This window comes from Piliocolobus tephrosceles, chromosome 9, assembly GCF_002776525.5.
Source record: "Piliocolobus tephrosceles isolate RC106 chromosome 9, ASM277652v3, whole genome shotgun sequence".
Classification (NCBI taxonomy): Eukaryota; Metazoa; Chordata; class Mammalia; order Primates; family Cercopithecidae; genus Piliocolobus; species Piliocolobus tephrosceles.
The window spans coordinates 102,762,243-102,784,290 of record NC_045442.1 but is presented as its reverse complement, the minus strand read 5'-3'; the positions used below and the strand labels follow the sequence as shown (position 1 = coordinate 102,784,290).

The 22,048-nt window shown below is 45.4% G+C and overlaps 1 protein-coding gene and 1 non-coding gene across 2 annotated transcripts; both read left to right on the top strand.

Moving 5' to 3' along the window:
* Positions 1–2,281: 2,281 nt before the first annotated feature.
* On the top strand, positions 2,282–2,388 carry LOC111528063. The gene has a single exon (XR_002726852.1). It is a non-coding gene; the product is annotated as a U6 spliceosomal RNA (small nuclear RNA).
* Positions 2,389–14,699: 12,311 nt separating this feature from the next.
* Positions 14,700–20,208, top strand: BAMBI (BMP and activin membrane bound inhibitor). The gene is made up of 3 exons (XM_023194681.3): positions 14,700–15,335; positions 18,695–18,982; positions 19,424–20,208. The coding sequence occupies exons 1-3, from the start codon at positions 15,260–15,262 to the stop codon at positions 19,840–19,842; spliced, it is 783 nt and encodes a 260-aa protein (XP_023050449.1). The 5' UTR covers positions 14,700–15,259; the 3' UTR covers positions 19,843–20,208.
* Positions 20,209–22,048: the final 1,840 nt, after the last annotated feature.

Genomic DNA, 22,048 nt, shown 5'->3' with positions numbered 1-22,048 from the left:
CTACACGAGGTCAGGAGATCGAGACCATCCTGGCTAACATGGTGAAACCCTGTCTCTATTAAAAGTACAAAAAAATTAGCTAGGTGTGGTAGCGGAGACCTGTAGTCCCAGCTACTCGGGAGGCTGAGGCAGGAGAATCGCTTGAACCAGGGCGTTGGAGGTTGCAGTGAGCTGAGATCATACCACTGCACTCCAGCCTGCGCAACAAGAGCGAAACTCCGTCTCAAAAAAAAAAAAAAAAAAAGATCCTGCTTACAGCTGTCTTCTGTGGCCCCTCTGCCCTCTGCAGCCCTTCCCGTAATTACTCACTCATGAGCAGGCCTGCTAGGTTAGGGAGGGCTGGGTCATAGGAATGTGATGGCCCCATATCCCATGCGTTTTTTTGTTTCTCTTAAGCAGTCACAGCCAGCCCTGGTGCTCAGCCTGTTCTGAAGTGAGTTGCGCACCTGCCCTCATTTTTCTCTATTTGGGCATCTTTGGTCTTGAACAGCTCAGGAAAGTCCAAGTTGACACTCGGGTTCTTACTCCTTAGATGAGATCCAGTGCGCAGAATTTTCCCTAGTTGTGAAAAATCATACAGCATTGTCATCTCTAATATTAAAGGAAATGGTAACCAGAAGTTGTCGCTGTTATGACAACATCTTGACACTGAGATTTTATATGGTCACTTGGTTCAACAATTAGTCCATGAGTCCCTTGCTGGACTTCTCCTGCTGCTTGGGAACCACAGCCTGTGCTGTCTTCAGACAGAATTAATTCCTGGAAGTTCTTCCTTATCTTAAACCCATGTGGCCCCTTTTCCCTGGCACCCACTAGTCCTTGTTGTGACCTCTGCAATTACACAAAGCAAGTCTCCTTTCGTATCATGTAAGTCCCTCCTTCACATTCCCTGTTTGAATGTGGTATTAAGTGCTTTTACCAACTTGATCACTCTGTTTCATCACAGAACTTTGAAAGATGCCACACTTTCCACTGGGTTGACCATTCTAGAATGGTCTGATCAGAACGGTCATCACCTTGAGCTGGACTTTTAACATGTATTGGCACCTGCCAAATATTTGTATTATTATTCACATCTGTTTTTAAGAGACAGTGCTCCTGAAAGACAGATGGAGTCATAGATCTGCTTTTCAAGGGCTTTCTTAAAGCATTTCTAGAAAATAGTAATTCCACTTTATTTGGAGAAGCTAATGACACTTGTTTTGGCCTCAGAGTTTATTTCTGAGGCTGCCTTTCACAGAGCTGAGAAGGAATCTTAGAGGTCATTTTATTAGTCATATTTTACAGGTGACAAAATGAGGTCTAGAGAGGTTTAACGATGTTTGCCGGAAGCCACGCACTGGTAAGTGACTAAGCCCCAAGCTAATGCTGGACCCCAGGTGCAGGAGCCCACCTCACCACTGCTTCCTTGTGTCTGGTTCTGCCTCAGGAACTGGCCTAGAAACAGACTTTTTTGTCTTTTTTGTATTTTCCAAGTTTTCTACAGTGATCCATTACTTTTACAATCAGAAAACAATCAGTTGGGCCAGACAAGGTGGCTCACGCCTGTAATTCCAGCACTTTGGGAGTGCCAGGCGGGCAGACTATTTGAGGTTGGGAGTTTGAGACCAGCCTGACCAACACGGCAAAAACCTGTCTCTACTAAAAATACAAAACTTAGCTGGGGGTGGTGGCCTATGCCTATAATCCCTGCTTCTCAGGAGACTGAGGCAGAAGAATCGCTTGAACCCAGGCAGAGGTTGCAGTGAGCTGAGATTGCACTACTGCACTCCATCCTGGGCAACAGAGTGAGGCACCATCTCAAAAATAAAAATTTTAAAAAAAGCAAGCAAGCAATCAATTGGCCAGATATGGTGGCTCAAGCCTGTAATTCCAGGGCTTTGGGAGGCTTAGGCAGGAGGATCACTTGAAGCCAGGAGTTTGAGACCAGGCGGGGCATAATAGCCAGACCCTGTCTCTATTAAAAAAAAAAAAAAGGCCGGGTTTGGTGGCTCACGCCTGTAATCCCAGCACTTTGGGAGGCCGAGGCGGGTCCCAGCACTTTGGGATCACGAGGTGAGGAGATCGAGATCATCCTGGCTAACACGGTAAAACTCCGTCTCTACTAAAAATACAAAAAATTAGCCGGGCGTGGTGGCGGGTGCCTGTAGTCCCAGCTACTCGGGAGGCTGAGGCAGGAGAGTGGCGTGAACCCGGGAGGCGGAGCTTGCAGTGAGCCGAGATCGCGCCACTGCACTCCAGCCTGGGCGACAGAGCGAGACTCGGTCTCAAAAAAAAAAGGGTGCTCGCTTCAGCAGCACATATACTAAAATTGGAACGATACACAGAAGATTAGCAAGGCCCCTGCACAAGAATGACAGGCAAAGTCGTGAAGCGTTCCATATTTTTATCTGCCAGCCATGACCACCCGATTTTGATTGTATCCTTCCTCCCATCCTTTAATCTGTTCATTGCTCTGTCTGGGGGAGGTGGGGCAGCTGGCTCAGACCTTGGCCTTTGTTCTTTGATGGATGAGGGAACACTCCAGTTTTCTTTCCGGTGAAGTTTGTTTCAGCTAGAAACCACTTCATTTTGCTGTTTCAATTTCAAAATAAAAGGAAACATATTGAAAGAAAAGAAAGAGAGAGAAAGAAAAGAAAGAAAAAGAAAGAGAGAGAGAGAGAGAAAGGGAGGGAGGGAGGAAGGAAAGAAGGAAGGAAGGAAATCAGTCAAACAAACAAAACCCGGTAGCTTTGAAAAACACACCTCACTCATACGGAGGCCAGCCCCTGAAGTCCGTGGGTCTCTTCTCTGAACCTCTAGGTCGGGGAAACTGCTGTTCCATCTCTCCTGACTCCTTAAAATTCAGTGACTCAAAGATCCCATTTTGGTCAGAAGCTGAACAACAGTAAAATCTTTTCCAATCCTGTCCGCCACATTCACGAACTCCCGGGCTCCCACGCGGCTTATTTTTAAGACGCTGGTTTAAATTTCCCAAGTTACAGGGGAAAGGGGAAAGGAGGTTACGGTGGGAGCGAGACTGAGAACCACAGCGCAAACAGGGGCGCATTGGTACCGGGATGGGGACAGGGATGTCTCGAGTCCCTACAGACTCTAGCCTGGGGGAAGTCTGTCCAGACCACAAGTGTCTGTGCCCCTGTTTTATTTTGCAACAAGTCGGGGTCGCTCCATAAGTCAGCACAGAGGAGGCGGTAGGGGAGACAGAGAGCGGCTGGTCCGCGTGGGGCACCCGAATTGCGCGCGGCCGGCCCAGGGCAGGGGCCCCAGAGTGCCCGGGAGGGCGTGGACCCGGCCGGGGAGGGGCGGGCTCGGGCGCGTCTGGGTTGGAGCTGGATGATGTAAAACAGCGCGGAGCTCCTTGGCGCCTCAGCACCATTACCTTCAATTATCATAATTGGTGCCTCTCTCCAGCGTTTGCATTTCCCCCGAGGGATCTCTCGCAGGTTCCCGTTCCTTCTCCTCGCCCTCTCTGGCTCACTCGCTCTCGGCTCCCGATCGCTCTCCCAGCCTCGCCCTCCCCTCGGTATCGATCTTTTTGGATGTTCTCCCTGCCTAAAACGGATGCTAATATCTCTTCGATTGAACCGAAATGGCGCTGCGGCTGCTGTTTTGCTATTGTCAATAGAAACTTAGAGGGACCCGGGGATCAGCATTTATCTTATACTTAAACTGATTTCTCTAAGTACTTTTCTATATGTATTCCAACGAACCGGGAATCAGTAACGATGTGTGAAGCCTGGAGTACATTTCCCCGAAACTTCCCGATCTGTCAATAGGAAGGTGAATCTTCCTGGAGACGCCCGTCTCCCTCTTCCCTCTCTCTTCGCTGGAGTCCTACTGGCTGATGGGAACGAAAAGATTTCAGATGTGAAAAGGCTTTGATTGTACCTTGATACCTCACCTCTGACAAAAATGCAAAAACATAGGCTCTTCTCTCTGCACCGTCTGCCTCTTTCAGGGGCTGGACCTCACCTGTCTCCAGGAAAACTGCGGATCTTCAGGGATGACTTGAAGGATTAGGAAAGAGAGAAGTACCAGTGCCCCTTCCCATCATTCCTACAGACCTCTGTTAAAATTAAGCAGTCACCTGAAAAGAAAAAAAAAAAAAAAAAAAAAAAAATGGCAGGTGGATTAGAAGCATTTTGAGGGCAGGAGCCATTTCAGAAATCTCTTGATTATCCCTAAAAAAAAAAGGACAGCTCATGAGTACAGTTCATGGCAAGTGTATCCATAATTAATCAGGATTTTCTTAGGTAATGCTTCCGTTTGAAAGTGAGTAAGCAACATCAGACTTCTTCGAAAAATGCCATCGGACTGGAGATGGGTTATCTAAAGGTGTCATGTTGCAGGGTGGAAGATCTTCTTGTGTTTTCCAGCAGACTAGAGGCACCAGTTATGGTTCCATGAGAGCAGCTAAGTTTCTTGTGTAATGATAAGTTAGCCAACCAATTTGCCTCGGCTGATTCTTGAACTATCACCAGTCATGGGAGCAAACCTTTGTTGGCAAGATTCCTGCGTTTTCAGAGAGATACCATCACCCTGCCCAGGCCACAGGCTGACTTGGCATTAACATTATTTGCACTTCAAATCTTCAGCTCCAGGGAGAAGAAAATCCTGAAACGCCCTGGGAAGTCATCATAAATACATTCAAATATTACAAACTTTTCCTTAGACCAATTTCTAAGGAAAATTGGTCACCATTTCTATAGAGATTCACAGTTAACAAAACTTACACGAAGACCTCAAGTTGCACTAGTAGCAATCTCTGGAGCAGGCAGGCTACCAAACACTCTTGTTCTCATTTTATGGGCAAGAAAACTGAGTACCAAGGGGCCAATTGATTGGCTCATAAAAACTCATTGAGTATACTGGGCATGGAGGCTCATGTCTGTGATCCCAGTACTTTGGGAGGCTGAGGCAGGTGAATCACTTGAAGCCAGGAGTTTGAGACCAGCCTGGCCAAAATGTTGAAACCCTGCCTCTATCAAAAATACAAAAATTAGCCAGGCATGGTGGCAAACATCTGTAATCCTAGCCACTCAGGAGGGTGAGGCACAAGAATTGCTTGAACTCGGGAGGCAAAGGCTGCAGTGAGCTTGCTCCACTGCACTTCAGCCTGAGCAATGGAGCGAGATTCCATCTTAATAATAATAATAATAATAAAATAAACAACCAGCTTGGGCAACATGGTAAGACCCTGTCTCTACAAAATATTTAAAAATTAGCGGGGTGTGGTGGCATGCACCTGTAGTCCTAGCTACTTGGGAGTCTGAGGTGGGAGGATCACTTGAGCCATGGTGGTGGAGGCTGCAGTGAGCTGAGATTGTGCCACTGCACTCCAACCTGGGTGACAGAGCGAGGCCCTGTCTCAAAAAACAAACAAACAAATAAACAAAATATTGAGTAATAGAGCGTGGATACAAATGCAGGACTTCAGTTTCTTACTTTAGTGTTACTTCTTCCTTGCTCTGTTACCCAGGCTGGAGTGCAGTGGTGCAATCTCGGCTCACTGCAGCCTCCCCATCTCTGGCTCAAGCGATCCTCCAGCCTCAGCCTCCTGATTGGCTGGGATTACAGGCATGCACCACCACACCCAGCTAATTTTTGTATTTTTAGTAGAGATGGGGTTTCACCATGTTGCCCCGGATGGTCTTGAGCTCCTGGATTCAAGTGATCCACCCTCCTTGACCTCGCAAAGTGCTGGGTTTATAGGCAAAAGCCACCATGCCAGGCCCAGAGAACTCTTTTTATATACTCCTATGATTTAATGAGGAACAACTAAGTGGTACGGGGTGGAGCCGAGTGGATGGACCTCCAAGGAAACAAGTGACTACTTTGACTCTTTGGCTGTAATGTTGATGGATTTTGCTCATGTATTCCATACAGACTGGCAAGCAATGTCATTGCTCATAGACATTGCATCACGGGCATCTTTCCTGCTCCTTCCCCCTCCACTATATGTGGAAAATGCCAGGTTGACTATTCACTCCAAATACTCATCTTTCTCAAGAAGCTAATAAAAACTCTGCTCGTTGCCATGGCCCCACTAAGAAGACGAGCCGTTCAAGTTTGTTGTATATTAAAAATGATCCAGGAGTTCAAAATGGTCCTGGACTCTGCAAGGTTCTGAGTCTTCAGTCTGTTTAAAATGGGCTGTCTTCAAATGGCTACATTATTTTAGATGATAGCAAACACTCAAGTGATAAAGTCACACAGAAGTAATAATTTGAAGGAATGATTTCTTTTTTTTTTTAATTTTTTTGAGACAGAGTCTCACTTTGTTGCCCAGGCTGGAGTGCAGTGGCGCTATCTCGGCTCACAGCAACCTCTGCCTCCTGGAGATTCCCCTGCTTCAGCCTCCCCAATAGCTGGGATTACAGGCGTGCACCACGATGCCCGGCTAATTTTTATATTTTTAGCAGAGATGGGGTTTCACCATGTTCACCAGGTTGTTCTCAAACTCCTGACCTCAAGTGATCCACCTGCCTCAGCTTCCCAAAGTGCTGAGATTACAGACATGAGCCACCGCGCCTGACTTGGAGGACTGATCTTAATTCCACGCACTAATCACTTCTCAGCCTTTTGGCGAAGGTCAAAATTCACTCACTAACATTTTTCTTTTATTTTGAGACGGTCTCTCTCTCTTGCCCAGACTGAAGTGTGGTGGTGTGATCATAGCTCACTGCAGCCTGGAACTCCTGGGCTCAAGTAATCCTACTTTAGGCCGCCAAGTAGCTGAGACTACAGGCATCTGCTACTGGGCCTGCTGGTCTCGAACTCCTGAACTCATGTGATCCTCCCACCTCAGCCTCTCAAAGTGCTGGAATTACAGGTGTGAGCCTCTGAGCCTGGCCTACTTTATTTTTCTTTATAGGTGAATTAACTTTATGTAATATGGCATGCTTGGGCTGGGCGCGGTGGCTCGAGCCTGTAATTCTAGCACCTTGGGAGGCCGAGATGGGCGGATCACGAGGTCAGGAGATCCAGACCATCCTGGCTAACACGGTGAAACCCCGTCTCTACTAAAAACTACAAAAAACTAGCCGGGCGACGTGGCAGGCGCCTGTAGTCCCAGCTACTCGGGAGGCTGAGGCAGGAGAATGGCATGAACCCGAGAGGAGGAGCTTGCAGTGAGCTGAGATCCAGCCACCGCACTCCAGCCTGGGTGACAGAGCAAGACTCCGTCTCAAAAAAAAAAAAATATGGCATGCTTTATGGTGCCAGCCTGCCCATACCTCTTTCCGTGTGTTCTTTCTGGTTCACACCCTTGCTGAGAGCAGTACCCAGGTTTCATATCAGCCAGAACCCTACCCAAGCTAAAGAGGTCACAGACTGAGTATTTGGGGATGGTGTCTCCGTAAGCTGAACAAACGACTGTGATAGTTTGCCGTAGTGATAGAAGGTGAAACCATCTCTTGGGCAGTATCTCTCTGTATAGGGGACTTACGATTGGACAAAAACAAGCAGAAATTATGAGAGTAAAACCTACGAATAAGGAGAGGATGACAGCTCAATGGCAGAGAGGCAAGAAGCAAAGACAACCCTGAGAGAAAGAGGCCCAAGTCTCTGGCTTCCAGCTCCAGGAAGGTTGGCTCCCTGAGGTGATAAGCAGTGCTTGTCAATCACCAGTTAGTAGTAACCATACCGTAAGCCTATTGTGTCCACACCACAAACCCCTCCTAAATTAATCTTTAGTGCCTCTTTCTTCTTTTTAATTAAACAAGTTGACTAACGTTGTACTATAAATGTTTTATTTTTACTTATTTATTTACTTCAGACAGGGTCTCACTCTGTTGCCTAGGTTGGAGTGCAGTGGTGCAATCATGGCTCACTACAACCTCTACCTCCCTGGCTCAAGAGATCCTCCCAGCTCAGCCTCCCAAGTAGCTGGGACTGCAGGTGCGAGCCACCATGCCTGACTAATTTTTTTAATTTTCTTGTAGAGATAGGGGTCTCCCTATGTTACCTAGGCTGGTCTCAAAATTCCTGGGCTCAAGCAATCCTCCTGCCTGAGCCTCCCAAAGTGCTGGGATTATAGGTATGACCCATCATGCCAGCCACGTAGATGTTTTAAAGGATTTTAAATGATGTCTTTGAAAGTATAGGCTAAACATGTAACTAAATGGCACTAAATTGTGAATGGGACGGTAGATAGTTACTTGGTTTTGCTTTTGCTTTTTTAGAGATGAGGGTCTCACTCTGTTACTCAGGCTGGAGTACAGTGCTGCAATCATAGCTCACTGTAGCCTCGAACCACTGGCCCCAGCCTCCCAAGTAGCTAAGACCATAGGTGCTCCCCACTACATGGGGCTAATTTCTACACTTTTTGTTGAAACAGAGTCTCCTTATGTTACCCAGGCTGTTTCCAAACTCCTAGCTTCGAGTGACCCTCCCAGCTTAGCCTCCCAAGTAGCTGGGATTATAGGGTGAGCCGGCCTACCTTATCAGAGAGTTCTTTGTGTTTAAGGGATTCATAGCAGAATAGGAGCTCATTTGTTAGGTGAACAGATAGAACAAAGGAAGATTATTCAATCTGAGAAAAATGCATAAGAAGTTCTTCCCTTAATACCAAGGATAAGAACAAGAATTGTGTTCATTGATGACCTCACTTAGGGTGTACTCTCTTTATAACCTCTGCCCATAAATCTCGTTGAAATGCATTAAATATTTGAAGATATGCACATTTGGCTGGCAGTTTATTTCATGGCTTGAACTCACACATCAAATATAATGTGTGTCTTGATACTTTGTAAATGATAAAACAAATACTATATAGTTATTTTCTCAGGAATTATTATGAAGTAAAAACAATGACAGTGGCCAGAACATAATAGCAAATAGAATACTGAAGTTCCACTGCAAAATACCTTATTCAATTGGGTCACTGAGATTTGAGTTTGAGATTCTAAAGGACAGGATAGGATAATAGGAGCCATTACTGGACCATCAAAGGCAGGGAGAGTGGGGAGAGGGAGAAGCATGAGTGGGTGCTGAGGAAGGATGAAAGATTTCATCCCATTTCAAGGAAAGGTCTAAATATTTGGTTCTCTAATAAAAATATCAAAGCTTCTGGATTTAAATGGTTTGTACATGAATAATTAAATTTTTTTTAAAAAAATATATTAGGTCTTACTATGTTGCTCAGGCTGATCTTGAACCCTGGCAATCCTTCCACCTCAGACTCCCAAAGTGCAGGGATTACAGGCTCTAACTACCATGACTGGCTGAACATTTTTTTTTTTTTTATTCTAAAAAATTAAGTGAAGTCTTATCAGCTAAGGGGAAAAAACTAAAAAATACTTTTGCATTGCATTCCTGAATAGCATTCTGTTAGGCAGAAATTTGCTTAAGATAATTTGTCAACTTTAAAAGATTAATTCATCATTTTACTTAAAACAAATCAGCTAGGCAAAACTAGCAGCTACTGAGTAATTTTTTAAAGTTCTGCTGGCCTAATTGGGGGTTATATTACACAACTTAATAGAACAAAGACTTATGCAGAAGCCAAGGATGACACAGAATGTATCTGATACTATCTGCTTATAAATAATGCCCATTATCAAGTTCCTAAAGTAATGATCTTTAACTAGGGAAGACTCTTACTGTATTCCAAATTTGTAGCTTTACAAACTTCTTTTTTTTTTTTTTTTGAGACAGAGTCTCACTCTGTTGCCCAGGCTGGAGTGCAGTGGTGTGATCTCAGCTCACTGCAACCTCCACCTCCCTGTTCAAGTGATTTTCCCGCCTCAACTTCCAGAGTAACTGGAAATACAGGCACCCACCACCAGCCCCGGTTAATTTTGTAAATTGTAGTAGAGATGGGGTTTCACCATGTTGGGTGGCCAGGCTGGTCTCGAACTCCTGACCTCAAGTGATCTGCCCTCCTTAGCCTCCCAAAGTGCTAGGATTACAGGTGTGAGCCACCGTGCTGGGCCTACAATTTTTTTTTTTTCTTTTTTTGAGACAGGGTCTCACTCTGTCACCCAGGCTGGAGTGCAGTGGTGCGATCTCGGGACTCAGTGCAACCTCCGCCTCCTGGGTTCAAGAGACTCTTGTGCCTCAGCCACTAGAGTAACTGGGGTCACAGGCGTGCACCACCATGCCCAGCTAATCTTTTTGTTGTGCTTAGTAGAGACGGGGTTTCACCATGTTGGCCAGGCTGGTCTCGAACTCTTAGGCTCAAGTGATCCTCCCACCTCAGCCTCCCAAACTGCTGAGATTACATATGTGAGCCACCATGCCCAGCCACCAGCCTACAAATTCTTAAGACAGCCTCAACTCAACAACTATTATGGTTTATTTGCATGACCCCAGAGCATTTTGGCTCATCTGGGGGAAGATGGGCATTTTGGAATGTGAGCTTTAGTCTTGTCCTTCCTTTTCAAGTCCTGTCACCCTACCTTCCAGGTGCTACAGTCAATCTTTATCTCCTTCTCCATTTTAGAGGAAAACCAAAAACAAACAATCAAAAGAAAACCAAACCAAAAAACCCCCCAACTAGACAGGCATTCCTTTGGGTTGGGCTAATCCCTTATCTTTGGCCTATTCCAATGAAAGTAAGTTTTAGATCTGAACTCCCAACTTCTACAGAAAACAAATGACTTTTTAGAAAGAAACAAAAGCTGCTACTGGAAATTCAAAGTGTTACCTAACCTCTGTGGATTGTTAGTTGGTAGATTTGTATAACAGGCAGAAATGTTAGATCCTATCAATAGACCGCAATAGTTGTTTGTAAGCTAGCCAGGAACCTGAACACAACTGCCTTCTCTATGAACAAAATGTACTCAGAGCAATTTTTTTTTATTGTCATTGTGAAGACAGAAGTAGTGCTGAAAAGGGGGTCATCTACAACTTTGGGAAACAATGGCATTATTTGGGTAAGCAGAGATTGGTAGAGCATTTGCAGCTTTGTTAACAGAATGGGTTTTGTGGTGGAGACCAACTATAAAAATGTATCACTGGCTGAGCGCAGAGGCTCACACCTGTAATCTCACCACTTTGGGAGGCCAAGGTGGGCGGATCACCTGAGGTCAGGAGTTCCAGATTCCTGGCCAACATGGCGAAACCCCATCTCTACTAAAAACACAAAAATTAGCTGGGCATGGTGGTGGGCACCTTGGGAGGCTGAGGCAGGAGAATTGCTTGAACCCAGGAGACAGAGATTGCAATGAGCTGAGATCATGCCACTGCACTCCAGCCTGGGTGACAGAGTGAGACTCCATCTCAAAAAAAAAAAAAAAAAAAAATATATATATATATGTAATATATATATGTGTGTATATATATAATATATATGTGTGTACATATATATAATATATATACGTGTGTGTATATATATACGCATATGTGTGTGTGTATATATATATATGCCATGGATAAATTATATCTTGAATGCTGTTTGAAGGTAATAAAAAACTACTATACTGTTTAAATGTTTCAGTTAGGTGTAGAATCAGTTTTCTGTTCTTGGGTATAGACAGCTTGTTCCCAGGTATTTTCAGAATCCTTTTGTAGGTGTAAAAAGAATTTTGGTCATTGACTTCATTTCTTGCTTTAAACTTCAAAAGGACAGTAGATTGTACTATTTTTTTTTCCTTCTACTTATCTACCTACATGTAGGAAAGTAATAACTGAATTATGTGCAAAGCATAAGTAAAATTCTCTAGAGAAGCAATTTTCCTTAAGAGTCTTAAATTGAATTAAAATTGTTGCCTATTCTCTCAACTATTGATATGGCCTCATCATTGACACATTATCCCTAAAATGATTTTGATATTCTACATTGATTCAAACACTCTGATTCATTTAGTTGAAAAGTCCGTGTCTTCCCCAGAACCATTAGATAAAGTGCAGACTTGTTTCTCTTTAATTTCTGGTCATTTAGAAAGTTTGCCCATTAATAATAAAAACAAAATAGTTGAAATCATTGTCTAAAAAATGGATCCCAAGTTCTTATTCAGAATTGGACTTGGAACAAAAAGATATATACAACCTGGAGTGCTCAAAGTCAACATTAATTCAATAAAATACAAATATCTTAGTTTGGTTTCTTTGGGTTGCAAGGAAAAGAACCTTAAGTAAAAAGGGGACTTTATTAAGGTTACTGAGTTAACCTAAGGACAAGAAGTGAGGCCGAGTGACTGGAAATCCATTTGGATTTAAGTCTTTGCCACTTTGCATATCTTCATCATTTTTCTTTCTTTGCAGACAGGTGGACCACAGCTGTAGTCCAAAGCAAAATTTTTATGTCTCCCCGTGAAATGACCTTGAGGGACTGAGCAGCATGTCTGTTCAAAGACACAGAAGAGAGACTCTAACTGACCTAACGTGGGTCATGTGACTAGTTATGGCTAGAGGGTCAGAGTCTCTTAATCAGGTTGCAACGGCCCACTCCAGAGAAAAGGGACGTTCTCTGAATTGGGCTGGGAGACACTCAGAAAGTGTCTATTACAATGCAACTTTCACCAACACATTCCCCAGACCTCTTCCATTAAACAAGTACTTATCTGCATCAAAGGGAAATATAGTTCATTTCTGATACGTCTCTGTTCACTTCTTCACATTTTATGCTGCAATCACAAAGACTTGCTTGTCATCCCAACTACCTGTTCGCTACTTACCACCCCTACTACCCTGCACAATCAAATACTTTCTTTCCTAAATTCCTGTGGTCCTCTGTGCTTGTAATGGTCCTCTAATCCTTAATATCATTGCTTCTAGGAGACTTTACTGGCTTTCTTTACCTTCCCAGGCTAGTTAACCTCTTTCTTTTAGGCATGGTAACATTATGCACATAAATCTCTATCATTGTCCAGCTCCATTGTTTTCAGATTTACTATCTAGTTTCTGATATCTTTATAACCCCAGACATTGCAAGCCTGGCCTATACCGTGGGAGGCCAGGTTGAACGAATATACCCTGAAAGTTTCCTTTTAGCTAATAATTGACTCTCTAAAAGAAAGTGTATCATTACATAAAAAGTATTGTCCTCCGGCGCCCGGTGGTTCACACCTGTAATCTCAGCACTTTGGAAGGCTGAGGCGGGCAGATATCAAGGTCAGCAGTTCGAGACCAGCCTGACCAGCATGGTGAAACCTCGTCTATACTAAAAATACAAAAATTAGCCGGGTGTGGTGGCACGCGCCTGTAATCCCAGCTACTCAGGAGGCTGATGCAGGAGAATCGCTTGATGCAGGAGAATCGCTTGAACAGGGAAGGTGGAAGGTTGCAGTGGGCCGAGATAGTGCCACTGCACTCTGGCCTGGGCGACAGAGCCAGACTCCGTCTGGGAAAAAAAAGTATTGCCTGCATAAAAACCTTACAATTGTTAACTTGTCAAGGTTCTAGTAGCCAGGAAGTTCTAATCAAACTCGTCCCCAGGACTGACTTGTCAGCACACCCCTTAAGAAACTTGTCTGAGAAACCTGCTGTTTACCTGGTGCCCTAACCAGTTTAATTTTCTTTTAAAAGTTCTGCTGGGCTTCTCCTTCTCTCCTTTTAGATGCAATTTTGATCTAGACAAGTAATGGTCTGAGCATCAGTTTATGAAATTATTTTATTTTTCTGCACATAAACATTATTTTTCAAAGGCAATTTCATTACCTACATCCTGCAGCTCTGCAGACTTTCAACAGCTTTAAAAGGTTAGGCGTTTGAGATATGTTCGCCTTGACTTTCAGTCCTCAAGACAATTATACATTTTTCTTAGTCTTAAAGCTCATGTCTGCACTCTAGTCCTAAAGGATTTGACTTTATAATTCTCACCTTAGCATGAAATGTGCTTCTCTTTCTTTCTTTCCCCACTCCCCCGCCCTTTGACATGTCGGGTAGGGAAGCTCTGGCAGATTCTCAAGAAGAATTTTGCAAATGGTTGACTTTTGTTCATCTCAGGTTTTGGAGGGAGAGGATAAAAGAACATTCCCTCAGATAATGAGTTTTAAGCTTAATTCCTTCCAGAGCCGAGGGAAGAAAAAACTACAGCAAGACCACCTTGAGTACCTTGGGAAGGGCAGCCCCGCGATCCCTAATAAATGAATTAGCATCTCAAGGAGGAGATCACTGCGGGGCTGATATTGATCAGGGTCAGCCGGCGTGTTTGCCAGCGATTGTTTGGGGGGGGGTGGTTAATTGAGTGTCAGTCTCGGCCAGTGTCGTCTCGCTGGCGCCGGGTGCTTTTGGATTTGCTAATTTTCGTTAAGTGTCTCTAGCCGGCTACTCGTCCCGTGTACCCGGGAGAACCTAGCGGCTCCTAACTGATCAACAGTCGGTCTGTCTGGGCTTTATTGATCCCCTGGCGGGCAGCTCGAGGCGGACACGCTGAGGGGGTGGGGGGCGAAGGCTGAACGCAGACCTCAGCGCTGGGCCGCCTCGTCCAGGTTCCCACCCGAACCCTCTTCCGCCACCTGCACAGGCCGGAGCGTCGTCAGTCGCCCCCGGGGGCTCCAGAAAACGCAGTGCGGCCGGGGAGGACCACCACGCAGACGCCCTGCGTGTTTTGGGGGCACCCAAAAGAAGCCCCGGGCTGGGGGACGCTGACCGCCCGAGACTGAGCCGTCAGGGTCTGGGAGGCGGGTTCCCGCGCGGGTCCCGGGGCTGGGCTCCCCCGGAGCCTCGCGAAGGTCATGGACGCGCAGGCCTCCGCAAGGGGGAGCGCGGGAGACGGCAGCGCCCCAGCCGGGCGCCCCAGACGCCGGCGCCTCTCGGAGCCTCGGAGCAGGTCCCTCCGCGCTCGCGTCTGGGCCCGCCCCCAGCTGCGGGGTGGATTGACAGGAGCCCGGTGGCCAATCGGACGCCGCGGGGCGGGGCGAGGCGGGGCCGCGCGGGCTGGGTCCCCGCGCGGGGCGCTATTTACGGCGCGGAGCCGGCGGGACCTGGGCTGGCGCAGGGGAGAGCTGCGGTGGATGCGCTAGCTCACTGGGGAGCCCCTGCCGTCTTCGCGGAGAGTGGCCGCTAGTGGGGACTGAAGGCCGGGAGCCCACCCTGGCCCGCGTCGGTGCCCGGGGTAGCGTGCGGCCCTAGAGTCGAGTGGGGCAAGGGAGCCGGTGGCCGTCGAGGCGGGACCGGGAAACTTTTCTGGGCTCCTAGGCGCGCCCTATAGCCCCGCTCCATGCTCCGGCCGCGGCCCGAACCCCAGCCCCGCCGCTGACGGCGCCCTCCGCTCCGGGCAGGGCCCATGCCCTGCGCGCTCCGGGGGTAGTAGGCTGCCGCCGAGCCGGGGCTCCGGGAGCCGGCGGGGGCGCCGCGGCTGTGCGGGGCGTCAATGGATCGCCACTCCAGCTACATCTTCATCTGGCTGCAGCTGGAGCTCTGCGCCATGGCCGTGCTGCTCACCAAAGGTGGGTGCTGGGGGCTCAAGGGGCCCGGGGTCCCGTACCCGCCGCGGGGTTTTGGAGCCGGCTGCAGAGGCTTTGTTAGCGGTGGGCGAGGCTCCCTCCCGCGCCGGAGCCGCAGGTCGCGACAAGTTACTGTATTCTTAGAAGTCGCGGCGGTGGCCTGGCGCGTGGATGCAGACTGCGATCTCAGGGCAGTCGATGATCAGAGGGTCCTCCTGGCTCTGCCTGCGGGGAGTGGCGCGTTTGCAGCCCAGCGGGGAGCGAGGCCGGAGTCTCGGCTCGACGCCGCCGCCTCCTCACCCTGGGGGCCCGGGCGACCGGGAGGAATCGCAGATCCCGGCCCGTAGCTGCCGCGTGCCCGCAGTGTGTCTGTGTGAGTGCCTCAGGATGTATTTCTGTGCGTGTGTCTCTGACCCTCAGTATCTCTGAATGCATTTGTGTCTCTCTGAGTGTTGTGTCACTGAATGTGTGTCTGAACCTTTGTATCACTCAGTGTATCTCTGAGTATGTCTCTGAATTTATCTCTGAATGCATTTCTGTGTCTCTTTCTCTGAGTCTTTGTGTCTCTGAATGTGTCTGAGTCTCTGTATTTCTCAATGTATCTCTGTGACCCTGAGTGTCTTTCTGAATGCATTTCTATGTCTGTCTCTAAGTGTCTTTGTATCTCTGAATGTGTATGTGAGTCTCTGTGTGAGTGTGTCTCTGCGTACATCTCTCTGAGTGTGTGCGAGCGAGTGTTTTGGGTTTCCCTGGGAGTTAAGGTGTCCGAGGTGTGCAGGAGTGTGTGTTGTGTTGCTTTTCAGTAGCCGGGAGGAGTAGGCTCTGTCAGCGTCTCATTTGCTACTCACCTCATATTTTACAAACAGGACCAAAAAAAAAAAAAAAAAAAAAAAAAAGGCAAAGGCAGCGGGTCAGTTCCTTCTTTCCTCTGCAGGCTTTCACCTTTTAGATAGAAATAATCCGAACTTCCTCTGAATTTCAAGGTTCCCCTCACCTCCCTGCTATGAAATCTACCTACTGTTCTGTGAACAGATAATTTTTTTTTAAGTAGGAAGCACTGTTTAGCCTTTGCACCCCCCTACTTCTCTCTAATTGCTATGTAGCAGGCATGAGGTTAAAGCATAAGCTAGCCCAGCAAGGATGATGTGCTACAGTATTTATTTATTTTGGAAGGAAGGGTGTAATTAACCCTAAATAACAGCCCTTGCAGCTTGCAGAAGGGAGCCTCCTGGCCCTATCAAAGGCGGGCAGAAAAGGGAGGGACTGAGGCTGACATGAAGTCACAGATACCGAAACTATGTGCCTGATAATGATATAATTAGGGGATCAGAGATTTCTGACGGCTGCGGACTTCAAAAGCTTTAAAAGAAGCCAGCAGTCTCTCCTGTAGCCATCTTGACTAAAGCAGACATTTTTGTTTAATCACTACATACAGTAACGAGAAGGGGGCAGAAACAGAAGGGCATTGTTCCATAGTTTCAAAATACCAGTCCCCTTTCTGGCCTTTTGCATGCCACAGGAAGAAACTTTATGAACGACAGAAATATAGTTTTAATACAGTGGTACAAAAGTCCATTCTGCTTGCTTAAAATGTGGCTCTAATTAAAAAAAAAAAAGTAGTTAGAACTTTCCCAGTTACCTGTCAAAATTTTATTAGGCTGTTTTTAGGTCATTGAAAATACAGTATTTTAAATAGGCTCTCATAAACATTTAAGCAGCATTTTACTTGTATTCAGTCTTCCTTTTCTGTAGAAGGTCTGAAACTAATAGGGTCAAAATGGGCTTTTAATCTGTTTTATTTATACTTTAAATCTGTATATGGAATTTGTCAAACTAGGAATATGTAGTCATCACCCCAGAAGACTGGTGAGCTTTATGTGGAAAATAAAGTGAGCTTGGAGCGAGGAGGAGAAAGAGCAGAGAAGTGATTCTGCAAAGCCAGGCTCTTACTTGAAGCAGAGAAGGAACTTGGGCCCAGCTGCAGGATGGGGAGTGCAGATTTAGGAGCGAGAACCCCAGCTTTGGACTGTTAGGGGTTGCTAAAGATCTGTGTTTAGTGGGCTGGTTTTTCTTAGAACGGAAGCATTGGCAGTGTCCCGTGAAAGCAGGGCATACCTTACCGCCATACCGTGGTCTGGAATTTGGACAGATAATTAAATGGGACACCTTACTCGGCATTCAGAGAGAGGGGGAAGAAGAAAGGTAAGGGTGGAAAGAGGTTTGTAAAACAGCAGATCCTGGTGTTTAATTTCAGAGTGGAGGTTTCGGATCTTCAGATGGGAAACTGGAAGAGGCTTGTGCATTAGTTCAGTTTACTTGCTGTGGCATGTGACAGCCACCAGGGTCCACTAGGTGGATATCGTATTAGTGATAACTTTAAGACCTAGATTATTTCAACTAGAAACTGATATTAAAGCCTCCAATCTTGCCCTGTGACAAAATGTGAACCGAGCCATGCAACTCACAAAATAAGTTTTTATAAAGGAAACTTCTAATCACTTCCTGTAGAAAATTTGAGGTTTCCTTAAGGATTTTTCATTCAACCAGCAGAGGATTTTCAGTTTCAATGTTTCCCCTTTTAGATCACATGTCGAATTACATGTAAAACTTGTGAGGAGGAGGAGGAGAAGTTAGCCTTGCAGTTTTATACTCACCCCACCTTTTATGACTTTCCATTTGGGCTGAAAGAAATTGACTTTGGCAAGCAAACCACTAATTGTAAACTGCCTAGTTCCTGTTTTACAATATACTGACTAAAAGCTCCTCTGCACGAAAAGATCTTTATAGGCAAAAAGTTTGCCTTTTCTAGAGAGGTTGCAAATAGCTGCCGAGTTTCATAGTTTTAAAACCTCCTGACCTGGGCAATTTCTAGATTGTCGTGTTTCTAGTTAATAACTTTATAAGGTGTTAGCTAAAGCTCTTAACTCTTGGCACAGTCCTGTGGGATAGTAAACAATTCAGTAGTTCCGATCAAATATTTATACTGACAAAATCAAAAAGCCTAGCATTTTATGTTGTATGGTCATGTAGGATTAAAATGAATAAATAACGTGATTTACATTATGGTAGGAGAAATTATATTCACTACTATTTCCTTCAAAAAGCAAGTTTTTTAAAAATGACTCTCTAAACTCCTCAGAAACCTGCTATTGGGATTACTACATTGCCAAAATTACATTTAACTGGATTGAAACTTACCTACTGGCTGCAGGGAAGGGCTTCTCCAGGCTCCATGGACTGGAGCCCTGAGCTTGGATGATGTAAAAGTTCGTGCCTTTGAATATGGGATTTAGCAGCTGCCTAAATAGTTGCTTTATCTGGTTTCTGGAGCAGAGTTTGACGTGATTTCTCATTGTCTTCAGGTGAAATTCGATGCTACTGTGATGCTGCCCACTGTGTAGCCACTGGTTATATGTGTAAATCTGAGCTCAGCGCCTGCTTCTCTAGACTTCTTGATCCTCAGAACTCAAATTCCCCACTCACCCATGGCTGCCTGGACTCTCTTGCAAGCACGGCAGACATCTGCCAAGCCAAACAGGCCCGAAACCACTCTGGCACCACCATGCCCACATTGGAATGCTGTCATGAAGACATGTGCAATTACAGAGGGCTGCACGATGTTCTCTCTCCTCCCAAGGGTGAGGCCTCAGGTAGGTAGAAGCCGTTTCTAACCAGAATGCCTGCCTGATCTAGAGACTTGTGACAGCCACGACTTCGTGTGTCTGCTATTGATTTTGTTGTTAATGTAATTAGAGACACCAGAGGGAGAAGCCTGGCTGGATACAAAGATGCATCTTGATTGAGTGCCTTTTATGTCTGCCTGAGCATTAGATGTCTGTCTACATAATAGGTTTTGCCTGTTTTTTCAACATTTTGAAGACATTAAAAGGCCATTACATCTCAGTAATGACAGTCTGTAAACAAATGCGTTTGTAAGCTTCTTTAGATAGTTTTGCAATATTTTCTAAATATCGTTGACTTAATTGTAAGCTTCTTTTTAATGGAATTCCTGGATAAAATGAATTGATGATTATGAATATCTCTAGGAGGAGTTAACATGGAGTTTGATCATTTTCTTTGTACTCCTTTAGGACAAGGAAACAGGTATCAGCATGATGGTAGCAGAAACCTTATCACCAAGGTGCAGGAGCTGACTTCCTCCAAAGAGTTGTGGTTCCGGGCCGCAGTCATTGCTGTGCCCATTGCTGGAGGGCTGATTTTAGTGTTGCTTATTATGTTGGCCCTGAGGATGCTTAGAAGTGAAAACAAGAGGCTGCAGGATCAGCGGCAACAGATGCTCTCCCGTTTGCACTACAGCTTTCATGGACACCATTCCAAGAAGGGGCAGGTTGCAAAGTTAGACTTGGAATGCATGGTGCCGGTCAGTGGGCACGAGAACTGCTGTCTGACCTGTGATAAAATGAGACAAGCAGACCTCAGCAATGATAAGATCCTCTCGCTCGTTCACTGGGGCATGTACAGTGGGCACGGGAAGCTGGAATTCGTATGACCCAGTCTTATCTGAACTACACTTCTTGAACGCTTGAAGGCCTTTTGAGTTCTGCTGGACAGGAGCACTTTATCTGAAGACAAACTCATTTAATCATCTTTGAGAGACAAAATGACCTCTGCAAACAGAATCTTGGATATTTCTTCTGAAGGATTATTTGCACAGACTTAAATACAGTCAAATGTGTTATTTGCTTTAAAATTATAGAAAGCAAAGAGAAGACTTTGTACACACTGTCACCAGGGTTATTTGCATCCAAGAGAGATGGAATTGAGTACCTAAATAAACAAAAATGTGCCCTATGTAAGCTTCTACATCTTGATTTATTGTAAAGATTTAAAAGAAATATATATATTTTGTCTGAAATTTAATAGTGTCTTCCATAAATTTAACTGGGAAACGTGAGACAGTACATGTTAATTATACTAATGGCCATTTGCTGTTCCTCACTTGTTCTCAACTCCAGGATGTGGCTTGATGTTTTTTTTTTCTCTCTTTTCTTTTTTTAAACAAGACCAAGATCTTGCTTATTCTTCCACGTGCCTGTGTAGCCTTACAGTGTAGAGTTTATAAATGTATACTGACCATCTTTTAGTGTCTTACCCACATTTCTGGTTATAGGATAACTCTGGTTTTAGCTTTCATCTAAGAAGGAGATCTGAAATTTGTGTGTACCAGGTCAGATATGATTGATCAATTTCTAGAGTTGACTTAGCAAAGGTCATTTTGATCCAGGTGTTCTGGAATACCTTTTCCAGTGTGTCTACCTCCACCCAAAAAAGAAAAAAAAAAACAACTAAACAAAACTTTTTTTTGTCCAAGTTAGTCACTGTCTCCTTTTACTGTTGATTAATTGGCCAGTTTATTTTGTCCTAAGCCAAATTGAGTAGTTTGGCTCCCCAGTTAGCCGAACCCTACTGTACAACACTCTTAATTTTTTTTTTTTTTTTTTTTTTTTGAGATGTAGTCTGACTCTGTCGCCCAGGCTGGAGTGCAGTGGCCAGATCTCAGCTCACTGCAAGCTCCGCCTCCCGGGTTTACACCATTCTCCTGCCTCAGCCTCCCCAGTAGCTGGGACTACAGGCGCCTGCCACCTCGCCCGGCTAGATTTTTGTATTTTTTTAGTAGAGACGGGGTTTCACCGTGTTAACCAGGATGGTCTTGATCTCCTGACCTTGTGATCTGCCCGTCTCGGCCTCCCAAAGTGCTGGGATTACAGGCTTGAGCCACCGCGCCCGGCCAACACTCTTAATTTTAAACCTTGCGCTTCAACAGTGTGATGCTTTTTTTTTTTTTTTAACTTCCTCCTTAGAAGGGTTTTCTGTAGTGAACATGATATACCAGTGGATTTAAATAGCTGCTACTAGGTTTCTTCCTCCCAAATGATCCTTTAGGTAACGAAATAGAACATTGGCTTTTGCCAGTAACACAGCTAGGAAACGTTTCCTCCTATAAGACTTTCGGTCCTGGTAACATTGCCCAGCCTGAATTTAAACGTATGACTTATTTGTGTACTTTCCCTGCCCCCAGTGGATCTTTCTTCTTTTAAATGTGAGAATAATATGCCATGGAGAGTATCTTCTCAATTCCTTTGTATATTTGAAATTTTTGCTTAAAAGTTAACCTGTAGGCCAGGTGTGGTGGCTCACACCTGTAATCCTAGCACTTTGGGAGGCCGAGGCAGGTGGATCACAAGGTAAGGAGTTAGAGACCAGCCTGGCCAATATAGTGAAACCCCGTTTCTACTAAAAATACAAAAATTAGCTGGGCATGGTGGCGTGCATCTGTAGTTCCAGCTACTCAGGAGGCTTAGGCAGGAGAATTGCTTGAACCTGGGAGGTGGAGGTTGTGGTGAGCTGAGATTGTGCTACTGCACTCCAGTCTGGGCAACAGCGCTAGACTCTGTCTCAAAAAAAAAAAAAAAAAAAAACCTACAGCCTGCATATTTGAGTATGGGGGTTTTCTTTTATTAATATTAATTGACCACCTGCCCTAGAAAACTAGGCTGTGGAATAAACATTTTAATAAAAGCATTCATACTGTCCCTTTTAAGATGAACAGCTCTTGCATGCATGCCTTATATTTTATAAAAGATGTTATTAAGTTCTATGTACGTCAGGTTTTGAGGAAGCCGAAGAATTGCTGAACCCAACCCTTCAAACCTGTCAAGAGAATTGATCAAAGTTGTTCGTTGGTGAAATTTCCA

Bases quoted from the DNA above. Each gene is read 5' to 3' on its own strand.
- BAMBI (XM_023194681.3), top strand. From the start codon at position 15,260: ATGGATCGCCACTCCAGCTACATCTTCATCTGGCTGCAGCTGGAGCTC. The intron at 15,336-18,694 runs GTGGGTGCTGGG...CATTGTCTTCAG, and splicing joins GGCCGTGCTGCTCACCAAAG to GTGAAATTCGATGCTACTGT. The intron at 18,983-19,423 runs GTAGGTAGAAGC...GTACTCCTTTAG, and splicing joins TCCCAAGGGTGAGGCCTCAG to GACAAGGAAACAGGTATCAG.